The sequence below is a fragment of the Notechis scutatus genome, chromosome 1, assembly GCF_049901735.1.
Source record: "Notechis scutatus isolate UNSWTSFEM ecotype Mainland chromosome 1, rNotScu1.2, whole genome shotgun sequence".
In the NCBI taxonomy this organism is placed as follows: Eukaryota; Metazoa; Chordata; class Lepidosauria; order Squamata; family Elapidae; genus Notechis; species Notechis scutatus.
Genome location: NC_142009.1, coordinates 309,078,666 through 309,104,266, shown reverse-complemented (window position 1 = coordinate 309,104,266; position 25,601 = coordinate 309,078,666). Strand labels below are relative to the sequence as shown.

The following is a 25,601-nucleotide window of genomic DNA, read 5'->3' as shown; positions in this document are numbered from 1 at the left end:
AGAAGCACATCCCATTCTCTGGATGCTCCGAGCGGCTCAAGGGAGAAGCTCTTACTTGTACTGTTACCCACATTACTAGAAGTATATGGAGATTCACAGTCAACCAAGTCATGGTTGTCCCAAAGGTGCTTTTTTCAGGAGGCAACTGTGTTTGTTTGTTTACTTGCTTCTTTGTTTATTTATTTATTTTGTCAAGCAATTATAAGATAACAGGTATAACTATAAACATAGTTATGGATACATGACATGGATACATATAAGAAAAATAAAAGAAATAAAAATAAAAAAAGAAACAATAGGACAGGGACGGTAGGCACGTTGGTGCGCTTATGCACGCCCCCTACAGACCTCTTAGGAAAGAGGTGAGGTCAATAGCAGACAGTCGAAGGTTAAAGTTTTTGGGGTTTGGGAAAGAAACCACAGAGTCAGGTAGAGTATTCCAGACATTGACCACTCTGTTGCTGAAGTCATATTTCCTGCAATCAAGTTTGGTGCAGTTAACCTTGAGTTTCTATCCATTGTTTGCTCTTGTATTGTTATGGTTGAAGCTGAAGTATTATTCACTGACAGGAAGGACATTGCAATGTATAATTTTATATACTATACTTTTTCTTTGAAGATGTTTTGCTCCTCATCCAAGAAGCTTCTTCAGCTCTGAATGGATGGTGGGGAATGGAAGGATTTATATTCAAAACATCTTCAAAGAAAAAGTCCAGTTGCCTCCTGAAAAAAAGCACCATTGGGACATCCACATTACTGTTTGCAGTAATGCAAACACAACTGTGCTATCACAGCAAATATAGACGTACTAAACATTGCAAGGGAGCACTTAACAAAAATCAATGACTCAATTAGATGTATGAAATGACACTGAAGTACCAGTCATAAATGAATTTAAGATGCAAAAAAGTACGATGCAATTTCAATCCAAGGCACACAATATTCCAGGGTCTGTTTCAGTGAATGCTGAAAAAGACTGAGCACACTTCAACCAATTTTCACACAGAAAGTGTCTTTTTTCTTTTAAATGACTAGCATTCAAAACAGTATGATGCTAAAAGTTTCGGGTATCAATAACCTAAAACTGAAGGGAGATGGGGATTGTAAACTACTACAAATTTTTTCATAGAAGCGGGATAAAAATTGCTTTTAAATGCGAGCAACTGCACTACACAGAAGACCAGAGGGTACACCCAGCACAATGTTTTTTATACTCTGGTCACATAGCAACAAATGCAGCACTGTTTGCTTTCTGTACCCATAAAGCCATTCATTCACACCTTCCTACACATGTTCTAACTCAAAGTTTCAGTAAACTTCGCTAGGATTGAATTCCATAAAAAATGAGGCAAGAGTCTCACATGGAACATTCATTTTATGCAATGACTCGCAAGGACTAGGAGGTTTAGAACCTCACAAAAAGTTGACCGATTTCAAGGTAGCTCGTACCTCATGAACCTTTTTCACCAGAATGCCTTTGTCTGATCCAATTCAGATTGAAATAACTGGTGTTTAGAGAATTGTCTCTTGCCATTTTCAGCCTGGTACTTTTCTGTGTGTTATGTATGCTGAAATCTTCCTAAGCAAATCTTTCTGGTATTTCAAAGTATTTACTTCATTTTTCTTTCTTGTTCATTCACTTGAAGTATGGCATGAAATTATTGCATATATAATGACACATGATTGGCATGCTCTATTAGTGACAATATACTGCTCTGTATGTGTATGGATAGATGGATGGATAGAGTACAGTAAAACCAACTATTAAAACCTACTATAAAAACCAGTTAAAACAATTAAATCATTACATTCAACAAGATCAGGAGAGTTTAGATGTCATACATAGTGCAACCAATGCCAGAAGTTCTCTTCTCTCAAGGGATCTGATTTTAGAAAAAAACATGTTCTGAGGACTTTCCCAAGATCCCTAAGGATTGGAGCTAACCTAACCTCAGGGAGATTAGGTATTCTATAGGGAGGTGCCATCACAGCAAAGTTCATCTCCTGAATCCAATCAAATGGAACTCTTTAGCACAAAGGACCCACATGCCTCTACTGCCGGACCTGATGAAGTAATTACTGTAGAAGTAACTTCGGAGAGGTGGATCCTCAGATAACATGGCCCCCTGTCATGTACAGCTTTAAAGGTCAACCCCAACACTTAAATTGCACGTTGCAAATAGCTACCAATGCAGCTCATCAGCAGATGTGCAATGTGTGTCCTCCTAAGAATACCCATTACTGTCTCATCTGCTGTATTTTGCACCAGCTGAAGCTTCTGGATACTCTTCAAGGGCAGTCCCATATGCAGCATGTTACCTTAATACATTCAGGAGTGGAACAAGGCGTGAATAACTCTGAGCAGAATTAAAATGTTCCATGGTAGTTTCAATATGTATTGATAGCTCAGATTTTTTTTGGTGTGTTTTTGAATCAGTGTTAGTTTCCTGTGACTTCCAGGATTTTATTGCCAAGGTTTTTTCAGAAGTGACACAGCTGGCTTTGTGCCAAGGTAGAATTAGAACTCATAGCCTCCCAATTTCTAGCCTGGTGACTTCATCACTATACCAAACTGCCTCTTTATACAGAATGTCATCACATGTAGATGATACATAATCCATAAATGCCTGGCTCACTCATGAAGCATGAACTCCAATGTAAATGCTATGCTTTAACATGCATATTATTCTAAAGAAAATTATAACTAACAAGCAGCCATATAGCACAATGCATAACAATATTTTAAAACAGTATGGCGCAGGGAGACCAGCCTCTTGGCTAGTTTAACAATAGAATTCTTTTCTGAAGTTTGGTCAATGTGACATGAATCTCTTGAAGACCTACTTCCAAGACATACATTACAAACAAGCTCCTTTCTCATGTTGAACATTAAACACATCTTGCCAAGGGCATCTAAAACTTTAGGCATCATTGGTACCTTACCAGAGGGGTTTTCTTAGAATAGGTGTTGGCTTACCTTAACGCAGTTTCTCAGCATGCCTTGGGATAATCCATACATATTGAATCTGCCTTTCTGCCCAGGGACTAAGTCAACAATCTTTGCCACACCTCTTCCTGTTGGGGCAGGAAGCCCCTAGCCCCAGTCATGATGACGGTGCAGCCATTTGATGATCTTCCTGTCACGTTGGCTCTGCCTCCCACCTGGACACTGGACCAGACGATTGCCAGAGTGGGAGTGGATTATCCCAAGGCATGCTGAGAAACTGCGTTCAGGTAAGCCAACGCCTATTCTCCAGCATGCCTTTGGTATAATCCGCACATATGGGACATACCAAAGCTGGCAGTCCTTATGGGCAGGAAGAAGTCTGGTCCTGTGCCCTCCCGTCTGTATGCACTCACTGTAGCACTCTTCTTCCAAAGGCCACCTTAGCTGAGGCGTATATGTCCAGTCTGTAGTGCTTTACAAATGGAGACAGGGAAGACCATGTAGCTGCCCTGCAGATGTCCTCAAGTGAGGCCTGTGTCGCCCAGGCAGCTGTAGTAGCTGCGCTTCTGGTCGAGTGAGCTGTTACCCATCTGGGTGTTGGAAGAGCCTGGGTCTCGGAGGCCTTGGCTATAGAAACCCTGATCCAGCGGCCTATAGTTGAAGAGGAGACTTTAGTGCCCATTGAAGATGGCTGAAATGAGACAAACAGGGCCTCGATTTTATGATACATTGATGTACGTTTGATGTACCTGTGAACATCCAATTTGTCAACATCCTCTGAACATCCAATTTGTGCTATCTGTGCTCTCTGTCGTGTGAAGGAGCAGGGCAAAAGTTGGGAAGAACGACTTCCTGAGCCCTGTGGAAACTAGAGTTTACCTTTGGGATGGAAGAGGGGTCGAGGCGCAGGACAACCCTGTTGTCATGGAATGTACAGAGATCTTCCCTGATGGAAAGAGGTGCCAATTCTGATATGCGCCGGGCCAATGTGATGGCCACTAAGAAGGCGACTTTGAGTGTTAAGAACTGCAGGCTTACAGATTGAAGACGTTCAAACGGGTCCTGAGTAAAGGCTTGTAATACTGCTGACAGGTTCCAAGAAGGATAGTTGTGAACTGTTGGAAGTTTAAGATTGATAGCTCCTTTGAGGAAGGAGCAGACGATCGGATGATGACCTAAGGAATTCCTCTTCCCGTAGTGCAACATGGTGGATAGGGCTGCTACCTGCATGCATAGCATACTAGGAGACAACCCTTTGTCGAGTCCTGTTTGTAGAAAGTCCAGGATCTGTGGCACTGAGGCCACAGTCAGATCTGTGCTCTTCTTGGTGCACCATTGATGGGACGCTTTCCAGGTAGCGTTGTATATTCTGTTTGTAGAAGGCCTCCTGAAGGCTTGTACTGTTTTGATGACATTTCTGGAAAAGTTACCCCTCCTCAGGATCCTCCTCTCAAGTGACAGGTGGTCAATTGGAGCCACTGAGGCTCCAGGTGTTCCAAGACCCCCGGCTGAGATATATCCTGCCCTGAGGGATCCTCCAAGGGTGGGACACCGACAGATTCACTAGATCCGCATACCATGACCATCTGGGCCAGTGGGGAATGAGGAGGATGATTTCTGCCTGTTCTATAAGTACTTTCCTTTTCACCCCCGGGTATGAGGGGAAGAGGAGGGAAGATGTAAGTGAGACCCTTCGGCCAGCAGCTGTGAAGGGCGTTTACCCCTTCTGCGCCCAGCGACAGGAATCTGGAGTAGAATCAGGGAAGTTGGGTGTTCGTTGAGAGTGGCAAAGAGGTCGAGTACTGGCCTCCCAAATCTCTGAACTATGTCCTGGAACAGATCTGGATGGAGACGCCACTCGGAGTTGTCCACCCTGGTCTTGCTTAGGTAATCTGCCTGGACATTTGCTATCCCTGATATGTGCTCTGCCTTGATTGATAATAGGTGAGCCTCCGCCCAGGTTCCCAGTTGATGCATTTCAGACATGAGGGATCTGGAGTGGATCCCTCCCTGGCGATTGATGTGTGCTTTGGCCGCCATGTTGTCCGTTAGGATCTGTACGTGTTGGCTGGTCACTGTGCTTCATAAGTGTCTGAGAGCTAAGTGAATGGCTCTCAGTTCTAACCAGTTTATGTTGTGTTGAAGGTCCAATGTGGACCATTGACCCTGGGCAAGCTGGGACTGTAGATACCCCCCGCTTCCCAACAGACTCATATCTGAAGTAACTGTGATGAGACTGGGTTCTTTGAATAGGGACCTCTTGGTGATTGCTTGGGAAACCCACCACCTGAGGGATCTGAGGACATCTGAGTGGAGTCGGACCCTGACGTTGGAGGTGCTGGTGCCTGCCCTCTGAAACAGTAGGAGGAACCATTGGAGAGGCCTGGCATGCAATCGGGCCCATGGTACTATGGCTATGCACAAGATTAATTTTCCCAGAAGCTGGGAAAGCACCTCCAAGGGAGCCGCTTGCTCCACTGTGACCTGTGCTATCAACGACTTGATGCTGTCCTGACGCTCCTGGGAAAAATATACTTTGCATAGATTTGTGTCTATCACCGCGCCCAGATGAAGATAAGATAAGATAAATTTATTGTCATTGTACTCAGAACCTGAGAACAACGAAATAAGGTGTTCTTTCACAACATACAACTAAACAACACCAAAAGACATATACAAATAACAATGTAAAACAAATTAAAACAATTAACAGTTAAAAACTATACAACCAGGATATATATATGTTAGGACCACCAGATTCATAACTCTGCATTTAACCTGATCACAGCAGGAGATGGGTGGAAGGTATTAGCTGGCTTTTCTGGAAATTGATTGAAAATCCATGGTGCTATCAACGACTTGATGCTGTCCTGACGCTCCTGGGAAAAATATACTTTGCATAGATTTGTGTCTATCACCGCACCCAGATGAAGGAGACGGGTGGAAGGTATTAGCTGGCTTTTCTGGAAATTGATTGAAAATCCGTGGTCCTGTAGAACCTGGATTGTGTAAGTCAGGTCTGATTTGGCTTGTTGGCTGGAGCTGGACTGGATTAGAATGTCACCAGATAGCACTGGACACGCACCAGAATTGTTCTGAGGTGCGTGGCCAGTGCTGCCAGCACGTTTGTGAAGGTCCTGGGTGCCAATGAAAGTCCGAATGGCAGGGCCTTGTATTGATAATGCCCCCCCGCATAATAGAACCTGAGAAACCTCTGATGGGAGGGGTAGATGGGGATGTGGAGGTAGGCCTCTCCCCTTATGCTCTCCAAGATGGACTGCAGAGATTGCATCTTGAATCTCTTGTATTTTAAATGAGCATTAGGCTTTTTGAGATCCAGGGTCGCTCTCCACCCCACCCCACCCCCGAGGACTTGGGTACTACAAATAGAATGGAATAAAACCCGTGCCCTCTCTGGTCCTCTGGTACCGGCTCGATGGCCTGGATGTCTAGCAAATGCTGGACTGCCATGTCCATGAGCTTTCTCCTTACGTGGTTCTTGGAGGTTGGGCAATGGGTAAAGGTTCTCTGAGGAGTGGACAGAAAATCCAAGGTGAGACCGAATCGCACTGTTTTCAGGACCCAGGAATCGGATATGATGGTCTCCCATTGGTCTGCAAATAGGGCCAGACAGCAGCCAATGGGATGAAGGGTCCGGCAGTCATTTGGATCGATGGTAGGGACGACCTCCTGTGCCATGAAAGGGCCTGTAAGATTGAAACTGTTGTTTGTTTCTATCTCGAAATCCTGATCTATCTGCAGGACAATCTTATCTGGGCTGGTAGGACCTTTAGAATTACGAGAATTCCTGGCCTGAGTCTGAGGAACGAAATGGCTGTCTATTGGTGTAGGGAGAAGCCCTCCTATCAGCCCTCCTGGTAAGAGAGGAGAACACCTTTCTCTTGTCTTTATTCTCGACTATGAAGAGATTTAAGGCCTCTCCAAATAGGGAAGAACCATTGTATGGGGCAGAGGCCACTTTCCATTTGGTTTTAGCATCGGCCACTGTAGCCACAGCAGATGATAAGAAGTGATGTTGGAGGCCATGGCCCTGGAGGAGAATCGGGCTGCATGCAGGGAGGAGTCGGCCACAAATTCAGAGGCTGCCACCAGTTTGTTGACGTCCTGATGCATTCTGATTTCCTCAGGGGGAATCCTAGCCTGTAATTGGCGAAGCCAGAGAAGGAATGTCCTAGTGAAAAAGGAGGTGGCCGCAGCTGCTTTAACCGCCCAGACGTTGGCCTGGTGTGTTCTGTGGAAATTTTGTTCTGCCTTTTTGTCCTCCATTTTAAGGGCCTCTGCTATGTCATCTGATATTGCAGAGGGAGAGACCAAGGACGCCAAAGGTTCGTCCAGAGGGGGAAGTTGAAGTGACTCAGAGAGGAGAAGAGCCATATTGAAAAAACAATTATCATTGCCCCCTGGAGTGCAGAAGGATCCACACTGTGCCCATTGTCTCTGAAGTACATCCAAAAATAACTTGGGACAAGGAATCTCCTGTTGGAGAATTGTAGATTCAAAAAAAACCCTGCTGTTGGGTCCGAGTATCAGGTGAAGCAGTTGGTATAGTGGGCGGAGGATCAATTTGGGCAGTGGTCCTAACCTTGTGGAGGAGGGATTTAAACAATCCCAGGCTAAACAGACCTGTGAATGGGGATGGATCAGGTGACAGGTCCTCATCTGATGAGAACCCCTGCTCCCCCTGAATTTCCTCCTCCCTCCCAGATACCCTGCTTCTGATGGAGTTGGTTGGAGAAGCCTCCTTCTGGTGCCTGGAAAAACCCATGGAGGCCTGGGTTGCACTGGGTGCAATGGCTGAGGATCAGATTTTGGGGAAGAAGACTGGCTCCTCCCCCTCAGAGAGGAGGCTACCCCATGAGAAATGGCCTGAGCAATAAGGGCCTTAAGATCCTCTCATAATTCAGGGGCCATCCTATCTGCTGAGCACATCCCCGCTACAGTTGGAGTAAAAGTAGTCTCAGGTGTTCCAGTCCTGTCTCTGATCTGCAAATCTGCAGGATGAGGAAGTATGCAATCAAAAGGAAATCTCTGAGTTTGGATTTCCTCAGCAGGAGGGATAAATTCCTGCTCCCTATTTCCCTCTGGTGATCAAGCCCCGGGAACTGCAGGCAACTCCTGTGCTAAAGGCTGCTGGGGGAGGGGGCTAACAGGCCCTGGCTGGGGGGAGGGGATATACCTCTCCTGGTCAACTTGCTTCTGAGCTCTGGAGAACTGCTTTTCCAATGTTCTTTGCCTCCTTACTTCTCTTTTGGGTTTTCTGGAATAAAGAGCCTTTGCCTTTATTTTGTTAGCAGCCTCCTTACTTGCAGATCTGGCCTTCCTGGGACTCTGCTTGGATGGTTTTGCACTTGTGGGCTCTCTGCTGCCTTGGTCAGCCATGCTGCTAATGCCTAGGTTGCAGAGAGGAGAGCTCTCTCAATCCTCCAATCCTGCTGCTCCAAGAGAATTCCAGGCCTGGAAGCTTTCCCTGGGCTGTGGCAGTGGTGGCCCTACCAGTCTCCTGGATAACCTGCACAACTCGCCATGCGACCAAAATGGCCACCACCTGCCCTGAAAATAAGCTGGAGACCTTGAAAACGAAAGTGGCTGCTCTGGAGCTATCCGGTTAAGCCTGGGAGCTCCACAATGCGCTGGGGGTAATCGCAGCTTCAGCGCCCGCCTGGGGTGGGGGATCATTTTGGAGATCCCCCTTGACTGCCTGGGCTGTTAGGCCTTCAATTGGTAGTTCAGGGGGGCTTCAAAAAAATGGAGCAGGCAAAAGTTCCAATTGCTGCCTGTTTATGATGATTTGGATACTTTTGAGGGAGTTTTTGCAATCCTTTGGGAAAATCCACACTTTAAACTGCTGCTTTCTGTTGAAATTGTTGGAGCCAACCTTTGCCACGTCTCTATAGGGCCAAGACTGAGTCATGACTGGGGCTAGGGAGCTTCCTGCCCCGACCGAAAGAGGTGTGGCAGATTGATGACAGTATCTGGGCAGAAAGGCAGATTCAACCCATATGTGTGGATTATCCCAAAGGCATGCTGGAGAAACCTAGCATTGTTCAATCATAAACCACCTTCTGTAAGGATATGGTTCTATTTTGGTGTCTGGGGGGCTAAGGTTTTGATGGGAAAGAAGAGGCTTCAATTCAACTTCACTGAATGACTCGTTTAAACTCATCCCACCCACTTACTCTCCCACTTCTGGAAACCTCTCCTTTTTTCACACAACTCTACGATGCTCTAAGGACTGAACTTTACTGAACTTTAAAATATACAGTATATCATTTTTACCCGTGCTGTTTAAGTAATCTAGCCTCTCCAGATTGTTTACTGAATCCTTAATCCTGCAGAATTTTAGCTTCTTAATTATTCTGTAGAGTGGCTCACATTATCCAAAGTATGTTCTTTTTTCGAACGCAACTTATCACCATTATTTAGCTTTCACAATAACAAAAGAGTTGTTATTGACCTGGCAACTATGCCAGCAAAGAGATGGCAAAGAACATTTTAATTCTGTCTGAAAATTTGCAAAGGCATTCTGTCATTCTACATCCAACTCCTTTCTTCACTTTTTATAGCACCACACACAATGCAATGTGAAAACCTTCCAACTGAGGATGATTAGTACTGGCATTTGAATTTTTCCAACATATAAGCAATATCAGCTTTAATAACAGACACAGATGTCATCCTTTATACAGCATGACATCTAGACCAGATTTGCAGGACTATTTTTCAACAACAGTTCAATTCAACACTTTTGAAAAACAGATTAACCAGCCGAGAACATCAATTCTTATAAAAAAAGACTATTGCCACTTTAAAATATACTGGGTGAAAGAAGGAATTAAGATGTATTCCATATTTGTTTTTCGTATTTATAGCAAAAAATCCAATAAAGGGAATAGCAAAATGGGAGATTTTTTTTTTTTTTTGTGCGAAGAAAAAATAACAAATGTTAAAGTGGAAATCACTACTCAAGCTCCCCTCCAACCTTAACCAAATACAGGCAAAGTAAGAGAGAAAATATGTACAAGTATGGAAGGAAAATCTAGGAGCAGATATGAACACTTATTTTCTCAACAGAGCTAAAATCTAAATTAATTACTTACTCAATTCCATGTTCCAGATTCTGGTACAGAGGATGAATTAGCAGATATAATAATAGAAAAGACAGAAATAGGCAATACCCAAAGCCTCATATACTTTATATCTATCTACTTACCTACCTACTTACCAACTCGAAATCTAGAAAAGAACTCTGGGCAATGTACTATGGTTGCTTTATGTATGTTATGTAAACCCAGCAGACTATGTTTCATTCAATAAAACATAATTTAGACCAAATGTATGAATCCCATTGTAGAATATGAAATACTGATCTAGATGAAGAAAAAATCTGATGACCTGATGTAAGGCAAAGTTCACTGACACCTTGATATTAGGAAGTTATTTTTTTAAAAAGCATAATTTCACATAGTTTTTCTGAAGTGTAAGAGGAACAAGTACGCTATACGCTGCTTAATAAGTAGTCTTAGACTGGCATAAAGTTGCTTGATATGAGCTTACATAAGTCATGTTAATACACACACACACACACACACACACAAGATGAATAGGTAAACAGGGTGGAACAATAATTTATCTTGGCACTAATACAAAGAAGCAAACTACAAATTCGGCCAAAATTGCTCCAAAGTTTAGTCCAATGACAAAAAGCAACTAGGTTATTTTTAGAGCACAACAGGGCATAAAAATACAGCAGTGAACTGTGACCTACAGCTATGCACATCCAAGCATCACATCATCCAACCGACAGTTTTACTTTAGCTGGAAGCACATCTGGCTTGGCTTCAGATTACGATTATTCATATGACTACAGACAATACATTTAGCATCCATAGACAGCTTCTGAAACTGTTCTCACTGACTCAGGACAAAGTCTATATGGAAAGGCAGAAACTGTGAAAGGGCTTTGTGGAAAGAATTTCAGAGGAATCCACTTCAGAAGATTCTGGGTCCTCTGCTGATAGAAGGAATTAAGTTATTTTAAAAGCTGGGATAATACACTTTTCTTAAGTGATAAAATGAGGAATACTTGTCTCAGACAGAACATACTGGAATGAACAATCATCACATCAAGCAGAACTCATCTGGTGAAATAGATTCTTTTCTACAAATACAGTAAGTAGAAGAATAATTCTAATTAAAAAATTTTGATGCACTAAAATAAAAATATAAATCTCTTAAGAGTTACTCCAAATATCCATGAATTTTGAGATGCTATAAAAATGGAAGCATTTTAATTGCATATATTTGTTAGTCTGCCACAAGTCTCTTTATGGTTTTTGTAATTTAAAAAACTGTTGCAAATAAACTAGTCTTTTCTCTAAAATCTAGATTTTCTCATACCAAATGTTATTTTATAAATATTATCTAGATTTGTATTGTTTACATTTAGATTGAAGAACATACAGAATACTATAACTTAAATTGTGTTTGTTTTTGAAAATAGTAATATTGAATTGAGATGGACTTAGCCAATTCCTTCAAAAGGTGCTACAAAGATTAAATATACCCAGGACAGAATAAAGCTAAAGTAGAATATTTTAAGTATCATACTAGTTTCTGGGAGGAATACAATTGCATTTTGATTGTACTATTACTGACAGCACAATCCTATGCATGGGAATTCAGAATTAAGCTCTACCGAGTCCATTTAAATGTAGATACATTTGCAGTTTAAAACTGCCTGGCTATGTGAAAAATGGGTAAGTTTACAAAATTGAACTATCAAACTTGAGCGAGAAATCCCTGAGAACCAAATTTCCAACTCACCTTTTACCAATGGTATGTGCATGTGTCTTTTTGTTTCTATTTTTTAAATAGTTGTCAAAATGCCATTCTTTGGCTGGATGAAATGGCCAAAAAGTTATTCTTACAAAAGTGGACAATATCCTGGCTCAGAAGTTGTCACAAAGACACTTCTGAGAGAACTAAAATGGCATTTGAAAGAACGTGAACGGCTGATACAGGAGATTGAAAGTGGACACAAAATTCAAAAACCTGAAAGTGATTACAATGAAATAAGGAGCTACCAAAATCTTCAAATAACTATCCCAGCTACTGAACAACGACAAGTTGAAATTCTTTGCTCTCAAATCCAACCATGTCAAACTGGAATCATACTCAGCAGGTAAATAAATGTATTGTCTACATAGTATAACAAAAGCTTCAGGAAAGGAAAAGGGTCCCCATCTTTGCAGCTTCATATTAAATTTATTCCTACAAGAAAACAGTTTCAAATTAATTCAAAACTAGCATGCTTCAAACTAAAAAAATAATTCTTTGAAATGAGGTTCAAAGAAACTTACTTTCTGGCAATATACGCAACCTTATTCATAAGACTCTCTGTGTTGGTTGTGACATCTCAAAAAAGCATTGCTAGGATTTCATTTGTTCAATTAAATAGCATGCAATGAAGGAATTTCCAAGATTTGCCCACAAAATAGAAAAAGAATATGCCTTCAGCTTTAATTTTAAGCTTAGCAAAACAATTAAATGTAACAATTCAGAATATGCCACTTAAATGCTTAGTAAGTACTCACAGCTCTAATATTTAGAGTGCTAATTTGTTTGTTCCTTTTGCTAAACTTTTGCCTTCATATTCATCGATTACATTTTTATCATGTGCCCAGTTTTAAAATCTGCATGGTATGATTTTCATTATAAACTAGTGAACTTGATTCACATTTGTTTCATGCAATTTTGATATGAAACTGTTTTGATCACAAAGCAAGTTTCTCTACAATTCTCCAACATGTTTTATATATATACATATCAACCTGCACATACAGCATATGGAATTTAAAACAACACAAACCCACGAACATTTCACTGATTTCTCTCTGATTCTAGAAAAGGGCTCCAGGGAAATGCCAGTTTGAATCAACTTGCTTGGACAAATTGGACCAGAAAAAAAAGTGCTTCAGCTGTTTGCATTGCAAACATCATTCTTTTCTATTCCGTTTTTTTTCCTTTAAAAAGCATTGCTAAAAAGGATAGTATATCTTCTCTCCCCCTGCATTTTTAACAGATAAGTTGAATACATGCTAATAGAATTCAGGCTATTTTTTCTTTTTTTCTCTCTTTCCTTTTCTAGATTTCGAGAGGCCCTAGCAGAAAATGATGTTTTACCCTGGGAAATTGTTTATTTATTCAAACAAGTTTTAAAAGAGTTCCTTACTAATCTTGAAAAAGAAGCACAGCAAGATCAACTGACTGATGCTTGGAATACAAATTGTTCCAGCCAATTTGGAGCATCTAGCACCAACTCCAGGAAAATGGACAAAGAAGAAATCCCAACTATATCAAGCTATGTTGATAAAAATACACAAGGCATCCTTCCAACATTCTCCCACAGAATCTGGAATCTTCCCTATTACTACCCATCGAGTTAATTATTTTCTCTTTCGCTAATACTCATTCAGCTTGGCTATAATCATTTTGTAATGATTCAATACACCAAAATTACCTTCCCATCCTCATAAATGCAAACTTAAACTTAATAACTGGCATAATCCTTAAATAGGATGCTTTATACTAATTAATAGTGACACATTAAAATCCTTCTTATAGCAGAGACTTTTTTTTATGGAGGTTTTATGATTTTTCTTGGCATTAATCCTGCATGGTTGCAGGGTCCCCTTGTTTTCATTGTATTCATCTAATTATTAGAGCAAATCTTAACAATTCATGATGCCATGAGGGTTTTTGTTTATCTGCTGTCTTGTCTTACAGCCTGATGTTGATGTGGGCTGAGAGCGAATGATTAGTCCAAGGTCACCCAGCTGACTTCTGGGACTAAGGATGGACTCGAAGCTGGATATTGTTACTCTGAGTCCACCATCTTAACTGACTATGTAAGCTGTCTTTAATACCATTTATTTTGCCCCTCTAAATATGCAACAAATTAAAGACTTAGCAATGCTCTGAAACATAGTCATGGTGAAAGACACTGACAGATTGTTATAATAATTTGCTTACACAATGCAATGTTTTCAAAACAAAGATGTTGAATTCTAATCTGAAATCTTAAAAAGAAAATAATCCATTTTGTAAAAGATCTTGTTTTTAATAAACTGGAAACAGATAAGTTTTACAAAGGCCTTTATAAAGCAGGTCACAACAATAGCACCATATTTTGCCTTTTAAACAAAAAAAAAAGAGTAGTAAAAGATGCCAAAGATACACTAGAACCCAAAGAACACTTTTTTTATATTGACACTTTGGAAAAATACATACACATTTTAAGATTTAATCACAGATTTAAGACAAATATATATTTCTCCCTTTTATAATGGCTACAATGTGCTCTCCACAATTCCCTGCCATGAGACTATATGAGATATTGTGGAACAGTTTTTCTCAACCTCGGCAGCTGTGTATAGATTTCAACTCCCAGAATTCTCCAGCCAGCTAATTGAGGGAGTGAAGTCCTCACATCTTAAAGTTCCCATGGTTAAGAAACACTGCTGTGGAGGATGCAAATAGTAGCAAGACTAATGCTAGTATTATTATTGGAGTAGTATTTGCATTTACACAAAATTAAAAATTAAAAGGGGAAGATAAATCTGTGCAAAATCTGCATGGCAGCTTTATTTACATCCTGCAGAAATTTAGTAAAAAGTTTATAGGATGATCTGAAATGGCATTCATTCACAGGTTGTAAAAAAAAAGGCTATATAAGCCAAAATTCCATCATCTGAAATAGGGTGATAGAAAAGCAGATACATTATGGATTCCAATCTTTATTACCAAAAAAATAACTCCATTTTTCCTTTGCTTCAAATCTACCAGAAAGGATAAATACCCAGAAGCAATACATTGAATTAGATTTTATGCTGTAATTTTTTATGAAGAATAAAATCTAGATTTGCAAAGAAATGGGGTTTTTAAAATTGCTAAAATAGTACTTTACCAAATGTTAATTTTTTGAAAAATCATGAATAAGGTTAGCATGTGTGTGAGAGAGATTTGGATGAAGGTTAAAAATTGAACTAAAAGAATGCTTCCGCCGTCACGTCTGTCAATGCTGAACTAGTTAGCCTCCACAGGGTTAATTTCAAAGAATCAATCATAATGTTAAGTCAAATGGCTCAATATGTACAACATTCTGAACTAAAATATGGTTGGTTAATATGTGTTGTATAAATTTACTCAACAATGTTGATTTGGGAACCTCTAGTTAGGCTCTACACTGAAAGCAATTGAACAAGTGTGAAAATTAGAAGAGGACCTCAAAGTGTTTTTCTCATTAGCATTCTTTTGCTTCACTGTCTGCAAATAATGTTATAAAACTGTGAAGTTAAAGCAACAAGGAAAAATATTATTGTAAAAGTTGGTTAGTATACTCTTACTGTGAATAAATCTTATTTGAGCTATGATATTCTTCTTAGCAAATATGTCAACAAATGTATTGTTCTTCAGGATTCAAACCCCGTTAGAAACAGGCAACAAGAAAAAAATTATGTAAGATTGAAATATTTTTCTCACTGTTTCTCCATAAAGAGTTCCCATTTGCTTCATTTTCAGTTAAAATACTTATTACTCTACAAAAACAGTGATAATTTAAACAGGCTAACATTACCTCAGAGGATGTTAATATAGCTATTCATTTTCAACTCTCCCTATAAACAGCCATGAGACTACAACCACGAGGACTTAGAATTTAACATTCTATAAACAGTTATAGTCTCATATGAATTGTTAGAACTATAGCCATACAGTAATTTTACATTTGCAGAGCAAGACACCAGTGAAAATAATTGTTGAGATGGATAGATCAAATCCAAGATCTATCTAGTCCAGGGTTTAATCTCACAATAGACAATTTATTTATATGGACAGACAGGCAAGCAAGAATTCTCTAAGAATTACTAGCATGCTATATACGGTGCTCATATAATGGCTGAATACACACATCTGTATTATAAACCCTACAGTGGCTTGGATTTAGTCTGGTGTGTTGTGTACATAACCCATTGTATTTTATTAAATAAAGCATAAGAAAATTGTGGCTTATTGCTATAGTATCTGTGAACACCATAAATGTTTTTGGTAAAACTGAAGTTCTTGGCAAGATGAGATTGACAAACTTTAAAAATGTTTAAAACCAAAACCAAATATCCTGCTTGAAGTTTATATAACCTGGTCAAGTTGAGGCCAATTCAGAAAGAAGCAATTCCCACTCTTATTTGTCTCTGCTTTAAACAAGAAAACAGCACTATATTATTTGAGGTTCTGACCATTTAATAGATTCAGGTTGACTGTTTATTGTCATACATGTTTTTTTAATGCACACACCATTTTTCGGGTAGCACTGAGCTTGTGTTTAGCTTACTTTACAGAGGCTAGCTGCAATTCAAAAACAAACGCGTTGCAGCAACTTCAAACTTAATATATCGTTACACAATTCACAATTTGAGGTAGGCCACCATCAGACTATTACGGATGGTAGATGGGTGGGTGGGGGCGTTATTCTATTTCTAAAAACAAATCGTACTTCATTTCAATAGAACCTGTGCAGCGGTGAAATCCGTCCTATTGATGAATTGGGGGGGGGGGGGGTTATTTACTGATGGAAGGGGCTTTATTTATACCATTCAACAGCAAAGAACCTGGGCAGTTTTGGACCTATCTAAGCAGTTATCCTGTGAAGCGTGCCTTCGATGGAGAACTAGTTTTGCTGCAGGTCCCGGCCTACTTACACATTAGCAGCAGGCGCCGCCTCTTCAACAGATTCCACGAGGTGATGAGCAGAGCCAGCAGCCCGGACTTCGCCCCCCAGGAATTCCACCCCACTGACCGCTTTGCCAATTGTGAACCAATCGTTGATCTGATCTACGGTGAGTTTTCGCAACATGGCTCGACCCTAAGAAGCCGCGAAGAAAGAAATCTATCCTTCCGTCGACCGATCCGCGCTGAATTTATTAGCGGGCCCCGCCCGGCTACAGCCACGTGCCCAATTAAGACCTCGAATTACTGCACTTGTTCAGCGAACCTGCAAGTACTTTGCTTTCTTTCTGGTTAGCTCGATTTTCGGTTTCCTACTTCGGCATCGTATCTCCTACGCACGCTTAAGATGCGCTGAAAATAAGGAGCTTTATTTTTGAGAAGGGCGCAGGATTGCGCTTGAAAGCAATTCTGATTGTATTCAATGTAGGCTTACAGTGAAAGTACGCGCAAATACAGAATGAGTTAAATTTGCATGGTATCTTTGATTATTTAACCCAGTTTTCTTTAATATACTAGATACGGTTACGTTCACTCAACACACTATTGCAAAACGAGATGGGCTGCTTGGTGATTTAATGTGTTGTGAATTTACTCAACATAAAGCCAAGTTAGGGTTGCAGTCTATATCACACCACTTGGATATGTATATACAGAAGCTATCCATGTGATTCCAATTGCATTAAATTGCAGTTGTGCTTGTGTTACTCGTTAATTTGGTGTTAACTGGCCTATAGCTAATGGAATTAACCCAAATGGCTGCATTTGCACAAATCAACCATAAGGCAATTATTCCAGCTGGGTTCTTCAAACAATTAACAATTCACATTCCTAACCAGGAATTCTGGAATTTGTTATCCCAAGCAGCATTACAAGTTCTGGCTTTAGCACTTCAAATCAAGCACTGCATATTTAATGGAGTTAGGAGGAACTTGTGACTGGGATGAGAGGTCTTCTGCCACATTATGCAGTGAGTGCATCCTGACAATTGATGAGAGAGAGGGTTGCCAGATTCTGCTGCACTAAGCAAGCCAACACATGTCTGCTGGCTGCTTTTAAATCCAGAATTAGCCTTCATTGGGAGGGGGGAGACATCTTTAAAGGAACCCACATAACATCTAAACAGGCTGAGCTGGAAAGCAGGATTCTGCCTCTTCATCCAACCCCAGGCATTAGGCTGATCTCACTTTGGTAGCTGGGTCGAACTCGTTATCAGCTTGCAGACCTGATGGAGTTAGGAGAAGTATAACCTGAAAGAACATGCCCTAAGGCTAAGCCAAGCCACTCTAAATGACTGTCCCAGAATCACAATGTAAAAAATTGCCCAATAGGAGCTGATCTGACCTTCTAGGAATCATCAGAGTATGGTGTTAATGGAATATTTAGGGAAGCACGTTCAATTGCGGCAAGCAAAAAAGTGTGAGAATAAGAAAATTACACCTGTGCAATTAAATACACTTAAGTCTCTCTCAGGTATGGGTTGGATATCAATTGAAGGTTTTACAGGTAGTCTTTGACTTAAACATTTGTTTCACAACCAGCTGAAGTTATAACAGCACTGAAAAGGTGACTTATGACTGATCATTGCACTTACAACTTGCAGCATCCCCATAGTCACATGATCAAAATTCAGGAGTTTAGCAACCAGCATGTATTTATAACAGATTAAGCATCTTAGGGTCATATGATCACCATTTGCAATTTTCTCAGCTGCCTTCTGACCAGCAATGTCAATAGGAGAAGCTGGATTTGCTTAATGACCATATGATTCACTTAACATCTACAGGGATTCATTTAACAACTACATGGGAAAAATTGGGTGTGACTCACTTAACAACTGCCTTGCTTAACAATGGAAATTCTGGTCTCAACTGTAGTTTTAAGTTGAGAATCACCTGTAACATGAGAACATAGCAGAAAAAGAGGTCGTTGGGATGTTTGTGTTGCACTTAGATGGAGCTTTTTGAATCGTATTCTCAGGTTGCTGATCAGACAAATTGGTAGTTCTGATCCTAACGTAGGAAGGTGCTATGTTAGAGAAGTTTGATCTAGTGTGTTGTATGTATCGAGTTCCCCTTCACTTACTTTTAGAAATCCACAAAGCTGTAAGCTGCAGAAATAATTTAGCTTAATTAGTTCAATATATATTTATAATGTTGACAATGTAGATAGCAATAAACTTAGACTTACATATTACTTCATAGTGCTTTACAGCCCTCTCTAAGCAGTCAACATATTTTCCTAATAATCTGGGTCCTCGTTTATCAACCTCAGGATGAAAGGCTGGGTCAACCTCTAGTCCTCTCAGGATGGAACTCCTGGCAGTGAGGAGAATCAGCCTGCAATACAGCATTGTAACCACTGCAGTAACGTGTAACCTTCAAAGACTCACTAGCAAGCTTATCAGAAAGCTAGCTGCAGAATTCACCCGGACTTCTTCTATCTATCTTTCTGTCTTTCTTCTTTCTTATATACAGAATATAAAACCAAAATACCACTCACACATCATCACAAAATCTCCAGAACCGTAAAGCCTACAAACTTGAAATTTGGCACATGTTCCTCTTGGCTTCTAGGTGCTCACTAAGAAAGGATTTTTTTAAATGACCATCAGAGCATTAGTATTTCGTATATTATTATTAACACACTCTGATGCTAAGGAGTTCTATTCCCCCCTCCCCATCTGAAAAGAAATCTGTTCCAAATGCAAAATACAAGCAGAGGAGAGGAATTTCAGTTTTAGTTTCACACCAGCAACCAGTTTTAGTACAGAACAGTTGAGCTAAGCCATACCCAGGCTCCTTGCTGTCTCCTTGCTCACACGGCAAATACTGTTTCAGTTTCCATAAGCCTGATCACATAGCGAAGCAGGAGTATGGAGCTAGTTTGGATATAAACAAGATTGCAGTTTGTATTGTAATTCTAATTTAGACTTTGTTCATCTACAAACTAGTATTTGTTTAACTGCAAAGTGTCCTTAATTAGTACTACAGCTATTCCACTATAATACAGTGGTATCTTGGTACTCAACTGCTTTGAAACTCATCGAATTTGGTACTCAAGGCATTTTTATGTGAAAATGTCCCTGTACTTATCATTTGTTTGCTACTCAATGCATAAACTAGAACTTGTCAGTGTGAGTTGCCTTGTAACTCACTATATTATTATTCCTTATGGGAAAATTTTGTTTGGTACTCATGGTTTTTGGACTCATCGCACCTCCTGGAACAAATTAAAGATGAGTACTAAGGTACCACTGTAATTTGTTCTCTGGAATTTTATAAAAGTGTTCAGCCATTCTAGTTTATAGCTAGATTTACACAAAATGCTAAACTAAAATATCAAGCTAACTTGCAGTTTAGCATGTGATAAAAACCCAGTTAAAATAATGAACTGTGGTTCAATTAATCACAAGTTAGTGTTTTGCAATGAATCTAGTTTAACAATGCATTTCAAAAAATGATGATCTATAGAGTTTCACAAAAGCTATAAAACTACATTCCATGAATCCCCACCAGTAAGATTAGGATTACAGTTTAAAATGGAGTATTCCTATCTTTTATTGTTAACTATCTGAATTTAATATAAGCCTCAAACTATCTCAGCAACATGTCTCAACAGCTGAAATAAATTCAACAGACGTGTCTCCCCTTCCTTCTATGTAATATTCACCTGCCAAACCAGACATCCTGCAATCTGTCAGATCTACAACTAACCTGCAGATTTATGATAAAAACAAGCTCTTGCACAGATAAATTGAAAGTATAGCGAGTGAGCTGAAGAGATTTATGAATCTGCACTTCATGTTATGCATGCTTATACAGAGGTAAATCCCATTGAGAGTCAAATGACATATCATTTTAAAAATGATGTGCAATTTTTATTTTAAGCTGTATTCTCCAACCTGGGGCCTTCCAGAAGAGCTGGACAATCCTAACCACGTTCAAATCAGCATGGCCAGTGATACTTGACTAGGATGAGTTATTCTGCCACGTCTCAGTATTCAGAATGGTGTGGATCATGGAATAAAAATGGCATTTAGTTTATGAAGGTTCTGATTCAGTCTTTCCCAATCTGATGCTGGATTGGATTGAAGCTGTCATAAGTTTCCCTTTAGCTATTAATTTCCAGTAAACCAGGATGTGATCAAGTTGAAGACTGGATTTCTTCCATTCCTAACTAAGGAACATTTTAGATCCCAACATAGTTGATACATCTTATGTTGTGTATTATAAACCAAGGAAAGATCTCCTTATGCTTCGTCACCTGTAAAGTCATGGAATCAATTATTAACCAATCCATCATCCTCCACTTAGAGACAAACAACCTACTCTCCAATAAACAATTTGGTTTCAGAAAAAAACTATCCTGTAATCTGCAACTCTTACACTGCAAAAACATATGGACGACACAACTCGACCAGGGCAAAGCAATAGACGCAATCTACATAGACTTCTGTAAAGCCTTTGATTCAGTGGTACACGACAAACTACTCCTAAAAATAAAATCCTATGGTATCTCTGGACAACTGAATAACTGGATAGAAGCATTCCTGGCAAACAGACAACAAATGGTCAAAATTGGGAGCGTCCTATCAAATTCTGTACCTGTCAATAGTGCTGTCCCCCAAGGCAGTGTTCTAGGACCAACTCTCTACATACTCTACATAAATGACCTCTGTGATCATATTAAGAGCAATTACGTTCTTTTCGCTGATGATGTAAAGCTGTTCAATACCACAGACAATACTGCTACCCTACAAAAAGATCTTGACTATGTATCAGAATGGTCAAACAAATGGCAACTTCAAATCTCAACAAATAAATGCTCTGTCTTACATATTGGCAAAAAAATCAGAAAATAAAATACAAGCTGAATAGTCAAGATCTTGTTGATGACCCAAGCTCTGTAAAGGACCTTGGAATACTCACCTCTAATGATCTAAGTGCTAGAGCCCACTGCAACTACATAGCCAAAAGGCATTAAGAGTTGTTAACCTAATCCTACATAGCTTTTTCTCTGGTAATATCACACTACTAACCAGAGCATACAAAACATTTGCTAGACCAATACTCGAATACAGTTCATCAGTCTGGAACCCACATTACGTATCTGATATTAGCACAATTGAGAAAGTCCAGAAATATTTCACAAGAAGAGTTCTCCACTCCTCTACTCGTTGTAGAATACCTTATGCCACCAGACTTGAAATTCTAGAACTAGAAAACCTTGAATTACGCCGTCTTCGGTCTGATTTAAGCATGGTATATAAAATCATACATTGCAATGTCCTACCTGTCAATGAATACTTCAGCTTCAACCATAACAACACAATGTGGTAATATATTTTATTGATCATTTTCTGTAAGTCCTTTGTACAACTATTAGCATAGATCTAGGGATATGCAGGCATTCTTGGTGGGGGTAGGAGTACCTTTGCAATGAATGTCTCATCCTGTTTTGATCTGCAAGTTTAGAAGGAACAGGAAAATAGGTAAAAGTTCAAGGTACACAGTTGTGCTTTCTCATGGGACTTTCCAGACTTTCCCATGGGACTTTCCGTGGCTGTATGATCTCATCCTAGTAAGGTAACATCTGGGACTTTCCAAGATTGTATGTTCTCATGCTGGTGAGGTAATTCTGTAGAGGTCATTGTTTTCTGAATGCATACTGTACTTTTGTTTTACTTTTTCTCAATAAATACTGCTACCTGAGTTCACTCAGGGCTGGCATTTGCTCAGACATTTTCCCTGTGTCTCATTTCGAATGTCAGACCACCACACACAAGAGCACACAATAGATACAAACTCAAAGTTAACCGCACCAAACTTGATTGCAGGAAATACGACTTCAGCAATAGAGTGGTCAATGTCTGGAATACTCTACCCGACTCTGTAGTTTCTTCCCCAAACCCCAAAAACTTTAACCTTAGACTGTCTACTATTGACCTCACCCCTTTCCTAAGAGGTGTGTGTGTAGGGGGCGTGCATAAGCGCACCAACGTGCCTACCGTCCCTGTCCTATTGTTTCTCTTATTCTTCTTTTATTTTTCTTATATGTACCCATTTCATGTATTCACAACTATGTATACACTTATACTTATTATCTTGTAAACAATTGGCAAATCAAATAAATAAATAAATCAAATAAAAAAAATATTATTTGCAGTTTATGTTGTGAAGAAAGTTCTATTTTGAGATCATCCCATGTTACAACAATCAAAGCTGCAATTCTTAATTGTGAATAGTAAGCAAATTAACCATTTGCTGCCTCTATTCAATAGGCTGCATTTCTATGATGAATATTTAATATATTGTACTTTAAAAGAACAACTGTGATGATTAAGGTAGTAATTTTATACATTTTTACTTAGGAGTAAACTCTATTGAAATCAGTATGGCATATTCTTGAAGTGAAAAGTGTATACTTTAAGCTTTGATTGTAAAATGTAAGCCAAAACAAGCACATTTTATGCATATTTTTGGGATGAGAGTCACACTGAATTTATAGGAGTGTATCATTCGAGGAAAATCATACATCTTAGTCTAACATGAATTAACAGAGACATAGCAGACTATACAAAGCGTTAGCCAGGAGGACAGCCCAGTTCTATTCAAGTCGACTTAAAATACAGTGTCAATTAATCAAATAAAACGGAATTAATCCGCCTGCTAGCGTCCATGGTTATTTCAGCCTCTCTTGGATATACTCTTTGGCAGGCTTACTTCTCTCTACGCACTGAATCTAACTGAAACCGTAAATGTATTCTAAACTCAAGTGGCAGCTAATGCTCCTGCCCGTGGAGAAACAGAAATAACAGGGGGCTTCCTTGCACATCGGTGTCTGTGCCTCGAATTGTCCGTTATTCGGAAGAACTGAAATCTGCAGAAAACAAGCCAGAGCAAGGTTTCTTTTCCGGCAACGTACAGCCATTGCGGGACGGGAAGCGACTCTTCTCTTTTCTCCTAAACAGGGGGAGCTGTAGGCGGGCGAAGCGGGATGAAGAGCCGTTCTAGGCAAACGCTGTTTCCGTACCCAGCAACCCTTGCGGCATTCTTACTTTACAATCATCCGTTTGTGACCTTTCTTTCCTGGGGTTTCTCTGACTTTGAAGGTGGGTTTGATGTTACCATTTGGGAATAGCGGGCTGGCTAAGAGACTTTTTTTTACCCTTTTGCTGCCTGTCAGCGCCCCGTCAGGCGCCTTGCGAGTGTCTCGTTTGCGAATGAAATCAACGCACCGTTTGTTGGGGAAGGTTACCGGGATGGGTCTAGGGAGCACAAAAGACACTGTATAGTCAGAGACCAGTCCCAGGTATTATGATAGCAGGGGAAGGATTGGGAGTATAGAGAAAGACGTATTAAAGCAGGGGTCTCCAACCTTGGCCGATTGAAGCCTGGGGGGACTTCAATTCCCAGAATTCCCCAGCCAGCTTTGCTGGCTGGGGATTTCTGGGAGTTGAAGTCTGCCAGGTTTTAAGTGGCCAAGATTGGAGACCCCTGTGTTAGAGGACTTACTACCCCCCACTTTCACTCGCGCCCTACTTTGTAGTAGGAGAGCCTTGTTTAGTCTATGATGGCAAAAACTGGTAGCATCTTATCCAACTAACAAGCTATTTAAAGGAATACATTTTCCTGAGCTGCAGTTCCTACCTGCGTCTGTTAAAAATGAGCCTTGGGGAACCAGTCCTAGAGTATATGAAATTCATTGCCACTAGAGGTGGAAGTTGCTATCATCTTTTGATACATACCTTTTATTCTCTTCACGGAAAAGCTGTACAAATTTATTAGGGGAGATATGCTACATGAAGCTACTATAAAAACTAGGTTGGCGTTGCCAGTGTGGTATACAGATGTGTTGTATTTTGATTTATGTCCTGGAGATATCTGTTGTAGGATGGAAAATAATATATAAAGCTGCCTCATCTTGAGCTTTTTGCTCTTGTAGAATCTAAGCTATGGCTTGGGTAGCCATAGTTTCACAAAAGATCCACAATTGGCTAGGTACACTTAATGTAGTTTATGGTTAACTCATAAAAAGGTCCAACAAACTGGATGCTGTTTGCTAGGCTGGAGAAATAAATTTAATAAGGGTTGGCTTTTGGTTTCATGCTAGGTGGCTTGTAGTTGATCACTGGCAAATTACAAGATAATAGATTTCAAGTGTGACCCAAAAGAACTCTTACTTTCTTAGGTAAATGAAGGACAAGCTAGTTACATTCTGAATAAAGCCTCCATATACAGAGGAGTGTCTGTAGGTCACTAATTAAACTCCAAATTTAAATATACATTTAATAAACCAGTAAGCACTAGTTTATTTTCTTTATTTATTTTATTTAGTTTAGTTTTAGTTTATTTATGTTGTTTGCTTCCTACTTACAGATGCTGGGTAATATTTCAAAGTTGTGGGCTATGTATAAACCTTCACAAGAATTTCAACCTATCGTGTTTTCTGCGATCTTAACGGGATACCTTTTTTACAGACTTGAATTTGGAGGTAAAGTTTATATGCTTGTATTCTGGAAGTCTAGTTACATATGCAGTTTTGGATTTATTTATTAGATTTTTATACCACCTTTATTACTTTATAAGTAACTAAAAATGGTGAAAATATCTAATACTCCTATTTTCCCAACAACAACAATCCTTTGGCGTGGGTAGGACTGGACCCAAGGTCACCTGGCTGGCTTTCATGACTAAGGCATGAGTAGACCTCACTGTGTCTTGGTTTCTAGGCCAGCACCTTAACTGCTACACTAAATTGTGTGCAGTCATTCATGCCCTGGTCATCTCTTACTTGGATTACAGCAACACACTCTACACGGGGCTACCCTTGAAGACTATTAAGCTACAAC

At 39.9% G+C, this 25,601-nt stretch overlaps 2 protein-coding genes, 1 long non-coding RNA gene and 1 pseudogene across 4 annotated transcripts in view; 2 read left to right on the top strand and 2 right to left on the bottom strand.

The window, feature by feature from the left end:
* TDRD9 (tudor domain containing 9) overlaps nucleotides 1-16,930 on the bottom strand; it is a 112,097-nt gene extending 95,167 nt beyond the window's left edge. The window contains exon 1 of the mRNA XM_087952239.1: nucleotides 16,723-16,930. Coding sequence (XP_087808365.1) covers nucleotides 16,723-16,877 — 155 coding nt within the window. The 5' untranslated portion in view covers nucleotides 16,878-16,930. The remainder of the gene's footprint in view (nucleotides 1-16,722) is intronic.
* Nucleotides 6,609-7,342, bottom strand: LOC148133485 (uncharacterized; annotated as a pseudogene).
* RD3L (RD3 like) lies at nucleotides 10,774-16,029 on the top strand. Its single transcript, XM_026670105.2, has 3 exons — nucleotides 10,774-11,137; nucleotides 11,843-12,149; nucleotides 13,116-16,029. The coding sequence occupies exons 2-3, from the start codon at nucleotides 11,851-11,853 to the stop codon at nucleotides 13,411-13,413; spliced, it is 597 nt and encodes a 198-aa protein (XP_026525890.1). The 5' UTR covers nucleotides 10,774-11,137; nucleotides 11,843-11,850; the 3' UTR covers nucleotides 13,414-16,029.
* LOC113413660 (uncharacterized) overlaps nucleotides 16,846-25,601 on the top strand; it is a 301,334-nt gene continuing 292,578 nt past the window's right edge. Inside the window, exons 1-4 of one of the 2 annotated variants that reach the window (XR_015746865.1) lie at nucleotides 16,853-17,040; nucleotides 20,432-20,573; nucleotides 23,721-23,861; nucleotides 25,129-25,243. This is a non-coding gene — a long non-coding RNA (uncharacterized LOC113413660). Of the gene's footprint in view, nucleotides 17,041-20,431; nucleotides 20,574-23,720; nucleotides 23,862-25,128; nucleotides 25,244-25,601 lie in introns of both variants that reach the window. The other variant, XR_003371075.2, reaches the window with a different exon arrangement.

Coding starts and splice junctions, on each gene's coding strand:
- RD3L (XM_026670105.2), top strand. CDS start 11,851: ATGCCATTCTTTGGCTGGATGAAATGGCCAAAAAGTTATTCTTACAAA. Junction 12,150..13,115: donor ACTGGAATCATACTCAGCAG/GTAAATAAATGT, acceptor TTCCTTTTCTAG/ATTTCGAGAGGCCCTAGCAG.